Source organism: Globicephala melas, chromosome 11 (assembly GCF_963455315.2).
Source record: "Globicephala melas chromosome 11, mGloMel1.2, whole genome shotgun sequence".
NCBI classification, from domain to species: Eukaryota; Metazoa; Chordata; class Mammalia; order Artiodactyla; family Delphinidae; genus Globicephala; species Globicephala melas.
The window spans coordinates 80,408,949-80,425,735 of NC_083324.2; the positions used below are offsets into that span (position 1 = coordinate 80,408,949).

At 47.3% G+C, this 16,787-nt stretch overlaps 2 protein-coding genes across 5 annotated transcripts in view; one reads left to right on the top strand and one right to left on the bottom strand.

Moving 5' to 3' along the window:
• The window catches only part of ZFP57 (ZFP57 zinc finger protein), a 20,364-nt gene extending 12,252 nt beyond the window's left edge, over positions 1–8,112 (top strand). For 2 of the 3 annotated variants that reach the window (XM_030849678.2, XM_030849677.2), the window contains exons 3-6: positions 1,839–2,341; positions 2,801–2,927; positions 3,399–3,479; positions 4,537–8,112. In XM_030849678.2, coding sequence (XP_030705538.1) covers positions 1,997–2,341; positions 2,801–2,927; positions 3,399–3,479; positions 4,537–5,771 — 1,788 coding nt within the window. In that variant the 5' untranslated portion in view covers positions 1,839–1,996 and the 3' untranslated portion in view covers positions 5,772–8,112. Of the gene's footprint in view, positions 1–373; positions 2,342–2,800; positions 2,928–3,398; positions 3,480–4,536 lie in introns of those variants that run through there. The other variant, XM_030849679.3, reaches the window with a different exon arrangement.
• On the bottom strand, positions 5,928–16,433 carry MOG (myelin oligodendrocyte glycoprotein). 2 transcript variants are annotated; one of them, XM_030849681.2, is made up of 8 exons: positions 16,152–16,431; positions 14,652–14,999; positions 10,794–10,907; positions 9,447–9,467; positions 9,100–9,120; positions 7,418–7,534; positions 7,100–7,120; positions 5,928–6,772 (listed from the first exon to the last, which is right to left on the bottom strand). In XM_030849681.2, the coding sequence occupies exons 1-8, from the start codon at positions 16,231–16,233 to the stop codon at positions 6,759–6,761; spliced, it is 738 nt and encodes a 245-aa protein (XP_030705541.1). In that variant the 5' UTR covers positions 16,234–16,431; the 3' UTR covers positions 5,928–6,758. The 2 variants fall into 2 exon arrangements, with proteins under 2 accessions (XP_030705541.1, XP_030705540.1); XM_030849680.2 differs by lacking the exon at positions 5,928–6,772 and having other exon boundaries at positions 6,802–7,120; positions 16,152–16,433.
• Positions 16,434–16,787: the final 354 nt, after the last annotated feature.

Below are 16,787 nucleotides of genomic sequence, written 5' to 3' on the forward strand. Positions count from 1 at the left end.
TGAGCGAAACTCTCCGTCCCTGCCCGCGGGAGGCCCCGAGACCGGAGTGTGGGGCTGGGCGCGCAGTGACGGGAGGTACGCCCTGTGGGCTCGCGATCTGGTCCGGCAGAGCTGGGCAGGAGCTGCAAAGGGTCCTTGAGGACAGAGCAGAGACCCGAAGACCGGGTGAGAAGGGCTAATGCCCGAGGGTCTTTTTGCTTGGCCGAAAGGCAGAAAACAATAGTGGCTGGAACACCACGGTGGGGGGAGGCGAGGGCGGACCCCACGAAGCCTGGCAGGTGTGGTGGGGATTTCGGTCGTTCTCAGAATTGCTATGGGAAACCATGGACGGGTTTGGGGTTAGAGAGAGATTGGGTGGACTCAGAGAACTGGAAAATGGCGACACATTCCCTCGAGGAATTTACATTCTGGAAGGGCAGGGACGGGCCGGGAACAGATAAACCGGTCTGCGCCGAAAGTCTGTTGAGTTATATCCAGCCTCTTTCCATCGTGGCCCAGCCGGCTTGAGCTCTGGGGCGTGTGGATGTAGAAAGTACTATCGAGATAAAAGTGCCAGAGGCAGGCAGCAGCTGCCAGAAATTTCAGTCTCCATAGTCATGCTCCCTTCCCAAACCAGAGAAGCAGCTTAGAATCTGGACCGAGGGCCTCAGGCTACCACCTGCAGCAAATGCTTTTTGAGAATGACTGACAGGGGTGGGTCTTTCCTGCGGGAGAACGGGAAAGCCAGGACCTTGAGGATACTATTACTGAGACTGTTTTGAAGTGTTACTTTCATTGTGTTTGGCTGGAGAGTAGGAGAATAATCCAGACCTGCCCCTCTCACGCGATGATTGTGGATGGTCTTGAAAGAAAGGAAGGGAGGGAGGGAAGGAGGGACTCAACTTCACCTCCCAGGAATGCACCTTTCCTGTCAGCTTTCTTTTTAGCTATCCCACTAACTCCCTTGTTGAATGCCCTTTTCCTTGCTGGCATTTTCAATTCTACCACCTTTCAAAGAAGTGAAAGGAAGAAAGTCAACAGGTTTTTATGTCTTCATTCTTTTCATTCCATCTGGAGGGAGGAGAAGCGGGGTGAGTGGCTGTCAGTAGGAGGAGGTGGGAGTTCAGCCACGTGTGGGCAGAGCAGGAACTTCCTGGGCTGGGCAGGCAGCCCAGCGCCGGGCTCCTTGGGAGCCCTGCAGAAGCATTTGCTGTTGGGTTGTTACCATTATCATTCTTTTTTTTTTTTTTGGCCATGCCTCAAGGCATGTGGGATCTTAGTTCCTGGACCGGGGATCAAACCTATGCCCCCTGCAGTGAGAGCTAAGACTCTTAACCACTGGACCACCAGGGAAGTCCCTCCATTATCATTCTTTACAAGTATCTGTATGTATTAAAAATCCACAGAATTGTATATTTTTGGGTCCTGGATGGGATCTTAGAGAGTCTCCTTTAATCTTACTTTCCAATAAAACCAGATCAGAATGAAGAAACTTGTACAAGGTGGTTTGTGACAGATCCAGGGCTGGTTACCTCAGGCACATGCTTTCTTTCCAGAATACCGTGATGTTGCTCTAGAGAGGGCTTTGGGACAGTGGCAATCATGTCCTCAGTGGCAGAGTCAAGGCTTTGAACACAAACTCTGCTGTGGACCGGGAGTATCCTTGAGCACATTACTTAGCATCTCTACTTTAGGTTCCTTAAAATGGGGTCATTAATTGTTACCTCATGTGGCAGTGCTGAGGGGTTTTAGGTACAAAGCAGGAGTTCAGTAACTCTTGGTGTTCCCTGACCAAATTAGGAAACTGCTGTTCCTCACTCACTCCCCCTCTTGCTGATACCATTTCTCTCTGACCTCAGGTTCCTAGAGGTGGACACCAGCCAGCGGCTAGAAACAGGTGAAGCAGAAGGCAGACGACGCCTTCCGAGCCCCAAGCTGGCATTACTGAACAGCGGCTGCTGAGCCGAGGGTGACCAGGTTCCTGAACTCTGTGGCCTAGGCTTGGAGAGAATCAAAGATGTTCTCAGCTGTGAAAGAGGAGAATTTGGACAGCAGGACAAAAAAGGAAGACAGCCCCCTGGAGCAGATACCTTTGCCACTGGAGGCCACATCAAACCCTGGGGCCTTTTCAAAGTCTCTCCATCTGCTCAGTCACTGGGAGGTAGATAGCCCCAGGAAGGAGCCCAGTCAGCCTTGGGGGCCAGACCAGGAGTGGCTAAAGCTAGAAAGAGACATCAGGGAAGAGGTGGTGTTTGACCTGCTGAAGCCAACTGAACCTGTACAGAAGCTGCTCCCTCAGGTGGATGAGGAGGCCCTGCAGGAAGCCGTGAAGGGAGAATGCTGGTGGAAGGCGTGGGTGAAGGTGAGGACACCTAGCGAGAGACAGAGGGAGGGGCTGGGTCCTGGACTCCAGGAGCTCTTTCATCCATTATCCTGTCTACAGAACAAATGGAATCTCAAGAGTGTTCCAAGATAAACAGCACTCAGGAGAAGGGGTTTCAAGGACTTTTTTTCAGACTCCACACCACCCTGGCATCCTTCAAGGAGTCCTTGCTGAAATTCATCAGAGTGGCAGCCTTTTTCCTTTGCGTTCTTCCTACTTATATTCAGTATATACCCCTCCTTTCTCCCCCCACATTGTTCTTCCCTCCTCTCCATCCTTCCTTTCCTGTCTGTACATTAAAGTTGCTGGCTTTGTACTTGTCTTTTCCTATTTCTCCCTTCCTTCCATGTTTTTCTTTTTCTGTTAGTTGTCTGAATCTTGAGACAGGATGTCTGTCTGTCTATATACAGACTCTCTGAATCTCTCCTGTTCTTCCAGAAGCCAGTCACCTCTGAGGATGTGGCAGTGAATTTCAACCAGGAAGAGTGGGAATGTCTAGATGCCAGTCAGAGGGTCCTCTACCAGGACGTTATGTCAGAGACCTTCAGAAACCTGATGTCTGTGGGTAAGAGGCTGGGGTTCCTCACAAGCCCTCTGTCCCAGGCCTCTGGGACATCTTGTTTCCCTGGGCAGGTAGATCAGCTCACAATTAGCTTCACTGATCCTTGGTTCTATACGTTCCAGGTATGCAAGATCTGGGTTACTAGGCTCAGGGTGAAAGAAGAAATGAAAGCTTGCATGAAGGCAAAGATAAGGCTTGTGACATGACGATAATGTTCTCAAAGTATGCAAATCTGCCTATTCATCCAACTAGTATTTACTGAGTCACTCCTATTATATACCAGGCACTTTGTTAAGAGCTGGCCTTTTGCGTGTCTCCTCCCTGCACCTAAGTGTCCCAGATTATGGCTCTTAAACCAAAGATAACGGAAGAAGGTAGCCTGTTATCCCCATCAGGTGTGAAGGGGCCGAGCCTGGGACTCCAACTCTTCCTCTCCTTCCCACTCCCCAGTCAGAATCTTTCTGTCTAATCCAGACCTGATCGCCAAGTTTGAACAAGAAGAGAAACAGTGGAGAGCAGGTCTCCGTCCCCCAAACGGAGAAGGCCTTCATTCAGGTAAGAATTGCAAAGGAGAGAGGAGGGTGAAAAGGACCCAGGACATGCCTTGGGAGGATAGAAATGACTAAGAGGATCGGGGTCTGCATACCCACCCCGAGCCTGCATCCTTCCTGCCTGGTCAGACGTGGAGCTGGAAGAAACCTTGACATCATCTGCTCAAGTCCCCTGGCTTCAAGAAGATGAGTATCTAAAGCATTCAGGACAAATGAATATCTTCAGTTTCTAGAGATGGAGAGATTCCATGTCAGTTGCTTATGTCAGCGATACCGCCTTGATTAAAAAGTCCTTTCCGGGACTTCCCTGGTGGTCCAGTGGGTAAGACTCCATGCTTCCAATGCAGGGGTCCCGGGTTTGATCCCTGGGTGGGGAGCTAGATACCACACGTGTGCCGCAACTAAAAGATCCCATATGCTGCAACTAAGGTCTGGCGCAGCCAAAATAAATAAGTAAATAAATTTTTCTTTCTTTTTTTTTAGAGTCTTTTCCAAAAGAAAAGAAAGGGAAGGGAGATGAGCTTGATGCTGAGTTGGAGCAGGGGAGACTTGTTCTTAAGAGTAGAATAAAGACTTGAGAGAAATTTAAGTCTGAGCTGACCACACTCCTGGTTTGCCAGGACAGTCCTGGTTTATGCTTCTCATCCTAGCTTGATTGTTAATAGCACCTCCCGTCATTCAAGCGTCCCAATTTGCATGATATATTATGAGGTCACCTATAGGTATCTGGGGTGTCTGGGAGTATGAACAAAATTGAAAATGAGAGGAATTAACACACATGGTAAATCAACTGTACTTCAATTTAAAAAAAAATGAAATGGATTTCAAGAAATGTTAAAATTTTGATCTCTGATATTTTTGGAAGATTCCAGTTAAATTTTTATTTGCTTTTAATTGGAAAACCCCAAAGTTTATTCTTATCTCTGGCCTCTGAGGTCTAAGAGTGAGCGTGAATGTGGCGGGGGGGAGAGGGAGGGCAGAAAGAGGGGAAGTAGCTTAGACTGAGAGCTTGTGTCGGGGTTGTCATGGTGAATCTCGCTATTCTTCCTCATTCCCTACAGGAGACAAGAGAGAGGAACTTCAAGAACAGAGTCAGAGTTTGGGAGATGAGGGAAATAGCGATGACAAGAAGGTCTCCCTTGCTTGCAGAAGAGCAGGCCCATCCTCTGCTCCAGCTGGGTCCCTGGACAGGACACCAGTGTCCCCAGCATCCTGGGCTGGGCCACCCTTTACCTGCCATACCTGTGGCAGGTGCTTCAGCAAGCGCTCCAGCCTCTACAACCACCAGTTTGTTCACAGCTGCGGCCAGTGCGGGAAGTCCTTCCTGAACCCCAAGGACCTCAGCTACCACCGGCGCAAGCACCTTGGGGAGAGGCCCTTCTGCTGCTCGCTCTGTGACAAGACCTACTGTGATGCTTCTGGACTGAGCCGTCACCGCCGTGTCCATCTGGGTTACCGGCCCCACTCGTGTCCCTTCTGTGGGAAGTGCTTTCGGGACCAGTCTGAGCTCAAACGACACCAGAAGATACACCAAGGCCAGGAGCTGGGGGCTGGAAACCAGAAGCATATCCTGAAGATTCCAGACAACACAGCTGGATTCCAGGGGCTGGCAACTGCAAACAATGCACCAGTGGCCGGGACCCAAGGACCCTCATTTAAAACCACCGGTCCCGAGGCTCAGACCCAGCCATCTATAGACAGGAGCCCGGCACCTGCAACCAAGAACCAGGTAGTCACTGGGAAGGCTCAGCGCCCAGTCGTTACAACTGCAGAGCCTGTGACCAGGACCCAGGCAGCCAACACGAGAACCGCCTGCCTGGATACCAAGTCCAGCTCTCACCCAGGAAAGCCTTCAAGACTCAAAGTCTTCTCTTGCCCTCATTGTCCCTTGACTTTTAGCAAGAAAAGCTGTCTCTCCAGCCACCAGAAGGCCCACTTCACAGAGCAGTCCAACTGCTGCTTCCACTGTGGCAAGTCCTTCACTTTATTCTCTGGGCTGGTCAGGCACCAGCAGACTCACTGGAAGCAGAAGCTCTACTGTTGCCCTATCTGCGACGTCTGCTTTGGGGAGAAAGAGGACCTTTTGGGTCACTGGGGGGGCTACAGGGGCAAGGGGCTCTGCCTGGGCAGTCCCCATAAATGCTGGGCGATCCTGGGTCAGTCGCTTGGCTTCTTTCCCGATGCGCCCACTGTGGCAGGGGAGGAGACGGATCTTTCTCCTGGATCCATACCCTCAGGAGAGGGAAGGAAGGGAGGGGAGAAGGCAGCAGAGGAAAGAAAGCAGATAAGGCAGTGAAGGTCTGGGAATGTAAATAAATGGCCTTTCCACCCAAGGTCTTTCTCTGTTTGGTTTTCCTGAGGGCTAACCTCCAGGGTAAGGAGACTGGGGTCGAGGAAGAGAGAGGTGAAGGAATAATGAAGGAAATACAGAAAGGAAAAGGGACAAGAGGTGGCACATGGAAACTTGTAGTATTATTAATTAGCACCCAGCTTGTTTCTTTGTGTCTGACAGACCATCAAGTAGTAGTTGTTGAAGACAACAGTGGACACTCCAATAGATATGAAGATGGGAGAAAAAAGATGAGTGGGGGAGAGAGTGTGAGGGACCCATCTGGGCCAGATGTAGAAGGGAGGCGTTTTAAAGCAGGTGTGTGGCCCAGTTCTCACCCCTTGCTCCCCTGGCACCTCGGTAGGCTGCCTGGGGCAAGATGGAGCTCTGGCCAGTGTTTTGCGGGTTTCTCCCCATCTCCTGTTTTTGGTTAGGGCTCCCCATGTCCTCACTCTGCAGGTCACTTGGCGCTGTCTTGGATGTTTTGGACTTTTCCTGCTCCTTCCCAGCAGGGCTGAGATCTTGGAAGAAACGACCACCATTTGCAAAGTTGGTGTGCTATAATTTGCAGCGAGGAGGTTCCTGGTCTCCAGTTCATGGCAGAGACCCTCTTGTCTGTGTTACTCTGCAGCACAGGTGCCCTCTGATGGAGAAAAGAGCAGCTGCCTGGCTGTAACCAGAGAGGGCTTCCAGACGGAAGATAGACCAAGGAGTAGAAATATGTGGGCAGCATAAAGGGGGAGAGGAAGGAAGGAGCTGGGGAAAGGGAGAGACAAAGTAGATGACAGAAGAGAAGTTGATCCTATTTGGAATTCAGAGCGTTCCTGCAAGTGCAGATTGGAATGTCCCCACAGCAAAGAGGCCAGTGAGTGCAACTTGATGGATGTGACATCCCCGAGGACCAGTCTTTGGGCCAACCAGGCTCTTCTCCACCCTGCCAAGATGCGACATCATTCAGAAGGGGTTTCCTAGAAGGAGGAGAAAATGACTTGAAAAAGCTGTCAACAGTTTCTGTCATGAAACTGTCACACCAGGGAGAAGAAAGCCCTGTGGAGTCATCTGGCCTTGGAGGGGAGGCCCAGGGCACCTGCTGTAGGGAACAATTGAGAAAGGAGGCCAGCTGGAGTGGGATTCTTGCTTTGGAGCACGAAGGTGGAGGAGGAATCCTCCCTCCAGCCAGGCTCACCAGCCCTTCCTTTCCTTTGGGATTTTGATCCCTCAATAGCCCCCTCTTCCCCTTGCTGCTTTCCTTGTTTTTTTTGCTCTCAGCTTATAAGAAAAAGAAGAAAACTTACTTAGCTCTTCAAGAAATTGCCCTGAAAACAAAGAGAAATAGGTGATGAGTGGAAGATGACTAACTCCTCCCACATCCTCCCTGTGGAATTCATAGTCACCCCCCCCCCTTTCCACTAAGGGACCCCACAGATCTCAGTAAGTGGCTCTCTTTATGGATTCTCTGAGGAGCCTGGAGTTGGCCATGTGGACAGAGCAGGAAGGAAATTCCAGCTCTGAATCTTGAGCCCTGGTTCCATCCACCCTCTTTATGTTTCCCACTCAGGGCTGGCTTGATCCCCTGCTGCCCAGTGGTCCTGTTTGCTGCCCCAGCACTGCACCTGCTAGTCGTCCGTGTAGCCAGTTGTAGCAGATGATCAAGGCCACCAGGGGTCCGAGAAATGGCACGATTACAAACAGGGTTATCTTCCAGCAGGGCACCCTCAGGAAGTGGGGATCTGAATCGTTTGCCACAGAACAAACAGGATTAACATGTGTTCCCCCTTGTGTCCCACCCACCCCTCTCCATTTATTATTGGGTTTATTTTGGGTGGTGGAGGGGGGAGGTTCTTAACCTGGGTTCCAAAATAGTTTGTGGATAGAGTCCAGGGAGTTCATGAATTTGGATGAGAAAAGCATTCCATTTTTATTTTCACTAACTTCAAACTGAATTTAGCATTTTCTTACACTAAAAATGTAGCTAACAAACCAGTTATCGGCAGTACCTGTGACTTTATCACCAATGGAAACCACATGCCCTTCAGAGTTGTTGCAGAAATCTCAGAATACTGTTTATCAATATTTTGAAATTACCAAATTATTAGACCTGCTGCTACATTTTATTATTTAATGTATATTTTGTATTTAGTGTATATTATTTAATGTACATTTGTTACTTTATCACAAATTGGTTTATATTTCGAAAACTATTTCAAAACAATGGTTTTCTTTGTAATCCTATGTGTTATATTTTATGTGTACAGTTCAAAACATTCTGGGAAGGGAGGGGTCCATGAGGCTTCATCAGATTGCCAAAGAGTACAAAAAGTTAAGACCTTTGTGTTTTTTTTTGTTCGTTTGTTTTTTTTTGGTTTTTTTTTGTTTTGTTTTTTTTTAAGACCTTTGTTTTTTTGAATCCTGTAAAACAAAGATCCTGTTCCTTCCCTTTGAGTTGCAGACTATGTGTGTTGTTTTTCCTGCACACTGATTAAATGCTAGCGTGGAGCCAGGGGCACCTCCAGCCTCAGGAGGAGAGGCTGTTCAGGAAGGCTGCTCAGAGCAGGGACCATCTTATAATTTCTGCAACACCCATTCAACAAATATTTGGGTGCCCTTCTATTGTAGGCATTGTCGTTAGGCACTGGACAATCTGCAGTGAATAAAAAGGACAGAGACCATGTCCTAGGGCCAACATTCTTTTTTTTTTTTTTTCTTTTTGCTGCATGGCATTCAGGATCTTAGTTCTCCCACCAGGGATTGAACCCTCACCCCCTGCAGTGGAAGTGCAGAGTCTTAACCAGTGGACCACCAGGAAGTCCAGGCCAACATTCTAGTGGGGTTTGATGTCTTCACTCTTCCCCCAAGTCGCCTTCCCTGAGGAGTCACATGTAGTTACTCATTCTGTACTGTGAAAACTCCTTCCTCTGTGAGTTGTCGGTGATGTATATGTACTTTGTTCTCCAGTAATTTATGTATATGTATCACCTCCCCAACTAGACATCAAGTTGATGTGCAAAGGATCTGTTTACCTCCCCTTTGTAATTCCTGAAAAAAGAAGTAATGTACATAAAGTACTTGTAATTGCTAGAACATTAACATTCGGGAAGCTGTTACAGTGCCAGGTACATGAAAGTGTAATGTGTTTGCTATTATCTAACCCATCCTAGGTGCAGATGATGACATTCAAAGAAAGAACAAGAGAGGGAGGAAACCAACCAGAAGCCAGGGGTCCTTACGTCCCCAGGTAACAGGAGCCGAGTGAAGCACCAAGCTGACCTGGGGGGCTGGGTACCCCAGGACTTACCAAAAGTCCGGTGGAGATTCTCTGAAAGAACAAATGGAAAGGGATTATTAGTATGGCACTCAAAGCAATCTTTTCTCCTCTGAGCCTTTGTTATTTAGTCACTTTAAATTATAAGTGATGCACGATGGAGGAAAGGAAGCTGTAGGATTTTACTTCTACTCTGGCTGAAGGCAGGGAAGAGGAATGAGACTCTATGACTGGTTATAGGAGTTTTAATAGTGAAGTTCCCGCCTGAAGGGAGCACAGGGTATTGGGACAGAGGCAGAGATAGTCTGAGAAAATGACCATTTCAGTTACACCAGAAGACCTGGAGGGAGGCATGGGGAGGGAAGGTGCCTGGAACTCACCCATCTCTGCTGGAAGTTTTCCTAAAATAGAAAAAGGCGACATTTTTAGTTCCAGCTCAGGCACTAGATGGGGCCCCTCCACACCCATTGCCTTGGGCCTTTGTGCAGGTTGTTTCTCAGTAGCCCATGAACTCCCTTAGAGTGAGAAGAGCACCAGATTTGAAAGCAGGAGTTCAGGCTCATTCCCTGGCTATTGCCTGGGTTAAATATTGGGTTAAAGAAAGTGGAGAAGCTCAGTAGACAGCGATGTTCACCAATGCCCCAAACGAATCTAAGGTTTTATTACCGCCCCCACTGCTCTCTGCTCCTTTTCTTGCTGGTTCTCAGTTCACAAGGTCACTCCGCCCCGCTGGGTTGTCACTTAGTAAATCTAAAGCTACTTCACATCTGAATGAGGAAGGAAGGAACTAAGTTTTTAGTTGAGCAGCTGCTTTGTGACCGGCTCTGTACTAGATGCTTTACATAACACTATCCCCTTTAATCTTCCCATAACTTGTAGGAGGGAGGATGTTATCTCTACTTGACTCAGACTAGGCAACTGAGGCTTGGAGAGTTCCGTCATTGTCTGAACTGGATCTAAACCCAGGCTGGCCAACTCCACTGATCAGGTTCTTTCTGCTCAGCCATGTGGGCTGAAGACCTTTCTCATGTGGGAGAAGAGGTAACTGAGTATCTGGGATGAGGTCAAGGGAAGAGAAGATCCCACCAATATCCCCCTTCATATACTCCAAGCCATCCTTGCTGCTTTATCCTCTTAGGAATGGGAGGCGGAGGAGAATTGGAGGCCCTGAGGGCTTTGGCTTTGAGAATGCTTGGTGGCGGGGAGAAGTCTCAAAATGAAAGCTCTTGGGCACAAGAGAGGAGCTTCAGACGGTTGAACCCATGTCCTCAGTGTTGGATGGAAAAGGAGGAAACAACACCTACTATGTGGTAGGGACTTTTACTTACAGTATCTTTATTTAAACCTAGTAGCACAGAGTTGCCTGATTCTGAAGCTCACACTCCCCCAGTTGCATAAGCTGCTGTGTATGTTTCAGGGGCCAGAAGATAGGGGTTTAGGCCTGAGCTCTGCCACTTATAAGCTGTGCCAGCTTGAGTAAATCTCTGAACCACTCCAGGCCTCAGTTGCTTCCTCTCTAAAATGGGGCTATTATATATCAGCCCTACCTCATAGGGAAATGAAAGGCCCTATTATCTAAATGATATTTACATTCGGTAGGATGTAAAACTTGTCGTTATGGAGTTCTGAACCCAGAAGTCCCTCAAAAATAAACGTTAGCTGACCAAGCTCCAAGAGACCAGGGACTTCAGGGAAGGGTCCCCAGCCAGCCGCCCTCCAGCCTGTACCTCTGAGTCTGCGCTGCAGGCAGAGGAAGGCAAGGCCCACAGTGATCTGCAGGAGGAGCACAGGCAGAACCGCGATGAGCGCCAGCACTCCAGGGTTGATCCAGTAGAAGGGATCTGAAAGGCAGAACCGGGGGCCCAGCACTGCGTCATCAACACCCAGCACAGTGCCCACAGCTCCATGAGTCAGGATCAAAGAAGATGACTCAGAACTAACACCTAAGCTTAGGTTTAAAGGAAAAGTAAGTGGTTGTTTCTGGGAAGGGCCAGTGGTTTAGAATGACAGGAGTCGAGGCTGTATACTGGGCCAGTCTTGGAGAGTTCTGAGAACCACGAAAAGGACTTAGATCTGATCCTCAAGGTCACGGGGTACACTGAAGCATTTCATGCTGAGGAGTGACAAGGTCTGATTTACTGACTGCAGGACTGGAGGAGGGGGTCGAAGGCAGTCAATTAAGAGGCCATGGTAATGGTGAAAGTAAAACACATGAGCCTAGGACAGTGGTGGCGGTGTAGGAAGTCAAGGTGAACTTAAATAGGAAAAAAAATACATATTTTCAGTAAACTTTAAGCTGAAATTTAGTGTTTCTTTCAATTATGTTTGTAGGCAACACTCCACAACAATATGAACAGAACCTGAGACTTTGTCATCCCTAAAAATCACAAATATTTTCATATCACGGTACAGAAATCTCAAAATGTCACTTATGTTCATTTTGAAATGACACTATTATTAGGGCCACCCCATATCTTACTTAATATTTTGATAACTGTATTTCAGTACAAGTATGTTTTATGCATTTCAAATATCCTTCTGAGAAGGGGTTCATCGACTTTACCGGTCCGACAAAAGGGTGCATGACACAAAGAAGAGTTAAGAACCTTTCTTCTGGAGCTTTTGCGAAAGTAAGATCCGCCGGATTTGGTAACTGAGCGGACATGGAGTGGGAAAGACAGACAGGGGATGACCTTTGGCTCTCTGGCGCCATCTATTGCCCATTCTCGAGTCGGCTCAGTGCCCCAAAGCTTTCCCTGTATAATCTCAATGTTCAGCGCCGGCCCTTGACATCTTGTTCTCTGCGTTAGGGGGCTAGTAAAGATACTGCCATCAGGGTAGGCATTAAGTCAAGCAAACAACATCAAACTGGTTTCTTAGGTATAAATACCATCCTTCAAGCTGCGGTTTCAGGCTCTTGTCTGTTACTGTGTTCCCCAGGAGAAAACACAGCCAGCTCTACTTTCAAAGTTCTCATTGGAAGTTACCTGGAGCAACATGTTTAACAATTACATATTTTAGTTCCTTTTTTTGTACACCTTTTATATTTTAACAAAGGGTTAGGATCACAAAAAGAGAGAAAAAGAGATATTATGAGACTTCTGATGTAAAGTGATATGAACGAAGTATATAGCATCACCTATGAAATATGCTTGACAAAATAAATCGAACCTGAATCTGATTGTTCATATCCTAATCTATAAGTTTACAGAAAATAAAAGGTATGGAACACTGTATTAAACAACGTGGGAATGAAATCAGCAAAATCTAGATCGTGGGAAACTCTACAGGGCGAATACCAACCTGTGGATCTTGTTTGGGTTGGATTCAAGCAAACCAACTGTAAAAATATATTTATAAAACAATCATAAAAATGTGAACACAGACTGAGTATTGTTAAGAATTTTTGTTAAATTTTAAAGTTGTAATAATAGTATTTTGGTTATGATTTTGTTTTGTTTTTGAGTTTTTCTATTCGAGACATACGGTTTTGAGGATTTAGCAATGACACAATAATGCTGCCTAGGATTTGCCGGAGGAATTCATTTGGGGAGGATGGTGATGAGTGGGGTCTAGTGAAACAGGTGGCCTGTCCTTGGGTCATAACTGTTGCAGTCAGGTGGTGGGAACTTGGAGGCTCATTATAATAATCTCTCTACTTCTGTATATGTTTTAAAGTTTCATAATGAAGAGTTTTAAGAAAGGTTTAGAGACAACCAGTAATAAAATCACAAAACTGACAAGAAAAATACAAAGTTAGAAGGAGAGATTAGAAACTCTTTAGAGAAAGAGGTGAGGTAATTACACCTGAAACCTGGCAATCACATAGTTACTGCATTTCAGTCCTAAATTTGTCTCAGCTTCCTCACGCTAGGTGGGTGGTCCATCATTAAACTCTCTTTTTTAAAAGACTCTTAGGCATGCAGATTATGAGAAAGGAGAAGAGGGTGGGAATGTGGAAATCCACCGAAAGGAAAACTTTCTCCCCAGGCAGTTCATTTGTTTGTTTGTTTGCTTGTTGGGGTGGGGTGGGGATGTACTTGGGGAGGCAGTTACTGAGCCTGGAAGCTACTGAACAGGAATGAGGAAAATCGGAAAACCAGAGATCCTCACTATCAGACTTCCTTGCAGGTAAAAATCCCCCAGTGTAAACAGCTGTATGAAGAACATTCTGTGACACACAAAGCTGTTTTCACATCCCTGAGATCCGTCTCTAGAAATAGTGCTTTGTTATCCTGCATACAATGCCGTCTTCTGGTCCCAGTACTGCAACAGTGGCCCTTGAGATACAAAAGTGATCAATTGTCTGATGTTTGCCCAGCAGGTGGGGAGGAGGGAAGGGAAATGACCTGAGGCCCAGGCCTCAGAATATTTTTGTTCCTCAATTAAATAGCAATTAACTTTCAAATCTCCCCCTCCTTGTCCGTGTCTTAACCCCTCGGGGATAAAACAAAAAAATAAATTTCAAAGTCATCCCTCACATAAAGCATACCACAGGGCTTCCCTGGTGGCGCAGTGGTTGAGAGTCTGCCTGCCGATGCAGGGGATGCGGGTTCGTGCCCCGGTCCGGGAAGATCCCACATGCCGCGGAGCGGCTGGGCCCGTGAGCCAAGACCGCTGAGCCTGCGCGTCTAGAGCCTGTGCTCCGCAACGGGAGAGGCCACACCAGTGAGAGGCCCGCGTACGGCAAAAAAACCCCAAACAAACAAAAAGCCAAACATACCACAAATGAAATTCTGGAGAAAGGAATCAGTGGAGGTAAAATCTATAGGTAGCATCTCTTTTTATGATTATATTCAGACATTAGTTCTACTTGTTTAATTCCTTGCAACGATGTTTACCAGGAATATATTGTTTAATAATGTTCCTCATCTAATAAAACACCACAAACACATCAAATGAGGAATTCACTGTAATAGGGTTTGACTCCTTAGGAATAAGGCCCTTGTTTATAACAAATAAATGAAAAGACAATCCAAAGCAAAACAAGAAAGGAGAAGGTCCACTTGGATACTTTGATTATCTTTCAGATAAGTAATATTCCCCTCTAGTAGCACAAAATAATCACAAATGGATTATTTTGGATTTTGCTACCTACATTTTTCATTTTTTCTATTTAAAATTTTTTAAAAGTTCTCTATACGTACCCACAAATGTGCATGTTATATACACACTTTTATATAAATGGATAAATTTTTTGTTCCCTAAATTCTGTAGCTTGCTTTTATCACTCAACAATACCTTGTAAAATGCCTCCAAGCTGTCTGGAATGGTCCTACAACAATCTTTTAAATGGCTGCATGATATTCACTGTATGGGTAACAGTGTTTACTCAGTCACTTCCCTACTCATGGGCACGGACTCTGATTCTGGCTTCCTTACATCATTACAGAATAATGATGTAACAGACAATGTGAGCATATGAATTCCCAGAGATACTGATGTGCGTATCTCTATGGAGTTAATTCCCAGGAATGAGCTGTTTGGGTTGAAGGATCTCATCTCAATTGAGAGAATGACTGAAGGCTCAAAGGGAGGTCCTGGCCACCCAACAGACAATACCTACTATTATAGACACTACTCACCTTCCACTTTCAATTCTATTGCTGCCTCCTCTTGGTAAGAATGATCTCGGAAGAAGCAGGTGAAACCTCCTTCATCTGAGAACCTTACATTCCGGATCCTGAGGGTCACCTTTCCCTCCCCAATAGTCTCTTTCAGCAGCTCCGTGCGGCCCCGGTATTCAGGCGCCTGTTCTTCATCTTGGTCCTTGCCATTTCGGTAGAGATGAACCACCCTGGAGAAGGGGGGTCGGTACCATCCCACCTCCATGCCTGTAGCGTTCTTTCCTGGAGATATGCGACAGGGCAATTCCGCTTCATCCCCCACCAGCACCCGGATGGGCTGCCCTGGTCCCATTACTCTGAACTGTCCTATCCAAGACACAAAAGAAAAGAAACTGAGCATCAGAGGGAACCTTGACAAACAAACCCTTCATGGGAAGGGCTGCTTCTAAACAGGGAAAGAAGACACTTGATTTTTAAATAGAATTCTAGAGCCAGGGAGAAGCTCAATTTTTCTTAAAGGTCTCTGGTTATAGAGATACCATGAGTTCCCTGGACAGAACATTCTAGCATGTGGTCATCCCAGCCTTTAGGTCCCATCTTGGAATGTGGTCCAGCATCTTGCAGCTTAACTGTCCCATGGGCCTCCCTGTTCAGTCTTGGCCAACTTGATCCTTCTTCTCCCCTTAGAGGTTTTGCTTTGGTCGTTCCTCCACCACCACCTCTCCATCACTTCTCAGCCCTCTGTATTTGTTCACACCCTGGTCCCAAATTCTACTCCTCTGAGATCTTCCACCCTAGAGGTGGAGGATCTTCTTTCCTTCTTTCCTCCTTCTTCTTTTCCTCTGTATCTTCAGCCCTCTCTACAGCTCCTGGACCCTGCCCTTACATGTTCCCAGTCTTTTTTCCTCCGTGGGATATATCTCCTTGTCAGCCTTGTAGCTACTAGAAGATGAAGCTAGTTTCTCCATTAGACCTGCAGCCATTTCCCGAGGGAGTATATGTTCTGAGCCTTCTCTGTTAGGCAGCTCCCTGAGATTGGGAATCTGTCTTCGGAGAGCAGGGATCCTCTGTAAAAACTTATTGGTGCCTGATAGTGTGAGACAGAACTCTCAAACATGATGAGACGCTACAACTCAACAAACATTTATCATGATTTACCATGGGATAGGCACAACTAAGCATATTATATATACCTTATCTAATTGAAACCTGACAGCAACTCCAAGAGGCTGTTATTATGATATTCCCCATTTGATAGGTGAGAAAGCAAAGTTGGAAAGATAGGTAAGACCAAGTTCAAGGAGAGCCCTGAGTTAAGGTCGCATGATGGATTTGGGTCTCCTTCTGAAGGCTGTAGGGAGGCACTGGCGGTATCTGAGGGGAACCATGTCAGCACATCTATGTTTCGAAAAGATAACTTGCATGGCAACTTGAGGGTGAGTTGAAGGAGGTGAGCCCAGGGAACTAGCCTTCCTGTTCTCAGGGTCTCCCCAGGGCAGGAATAAAGAGAAATCTTACCTGCAGAGCTGGAAGACAGCTGGAGGAGGAAGAGGAGGGAGGGGAGGCAGCTGGGCAGAAAGGAGCTCAAAAAACTGGCCATCTCCACTGTCAGTGGGGAAAGAGAGCCCCTGCAGCAGGGTCAGGCCAACAGAGGCCCTCGGGGTGCGTGTCCCCACGGCTGAAGAAGCCCCAGGGGAGGATCGGGGAGGGCAGAGCTGCCCTGGCCCTGCTTCCTCCCCAGCAGATTCGCAGCTGTGCTCCCAGGCACAGCCCCACGTTACCCTTGCCAGGCACTTACACAAAAGGGCTACAGAGCCAGGGGATGACCAGGGTTTGCCTTCCCCACCCCCTCAGAGCTACGGAGCAGAGGCTGCCTGGTACTAGGCCTTCCTCCCCCACTCTCTCCCGGTGGCCAGCCTTTGAGGGGGCTTCTAGGATCTGACCTGTTGGGATGGATCACTCACTGGCCCGCAGGCTACAGCTTGTCAGTGCAATCTGCAAGGTCCCTTCAATCCCTCTCCTCCAGGTATTAGCCAAAAGATAGGGATCTGTGTTGGATTTTTAAAAAGGAAGGAACATGTAGACTTGGTTTCCTATTTCTATGGTCTCATAACTGTCATTACCAGGGCATTCTTTCCTCTTGATGTCTGACCT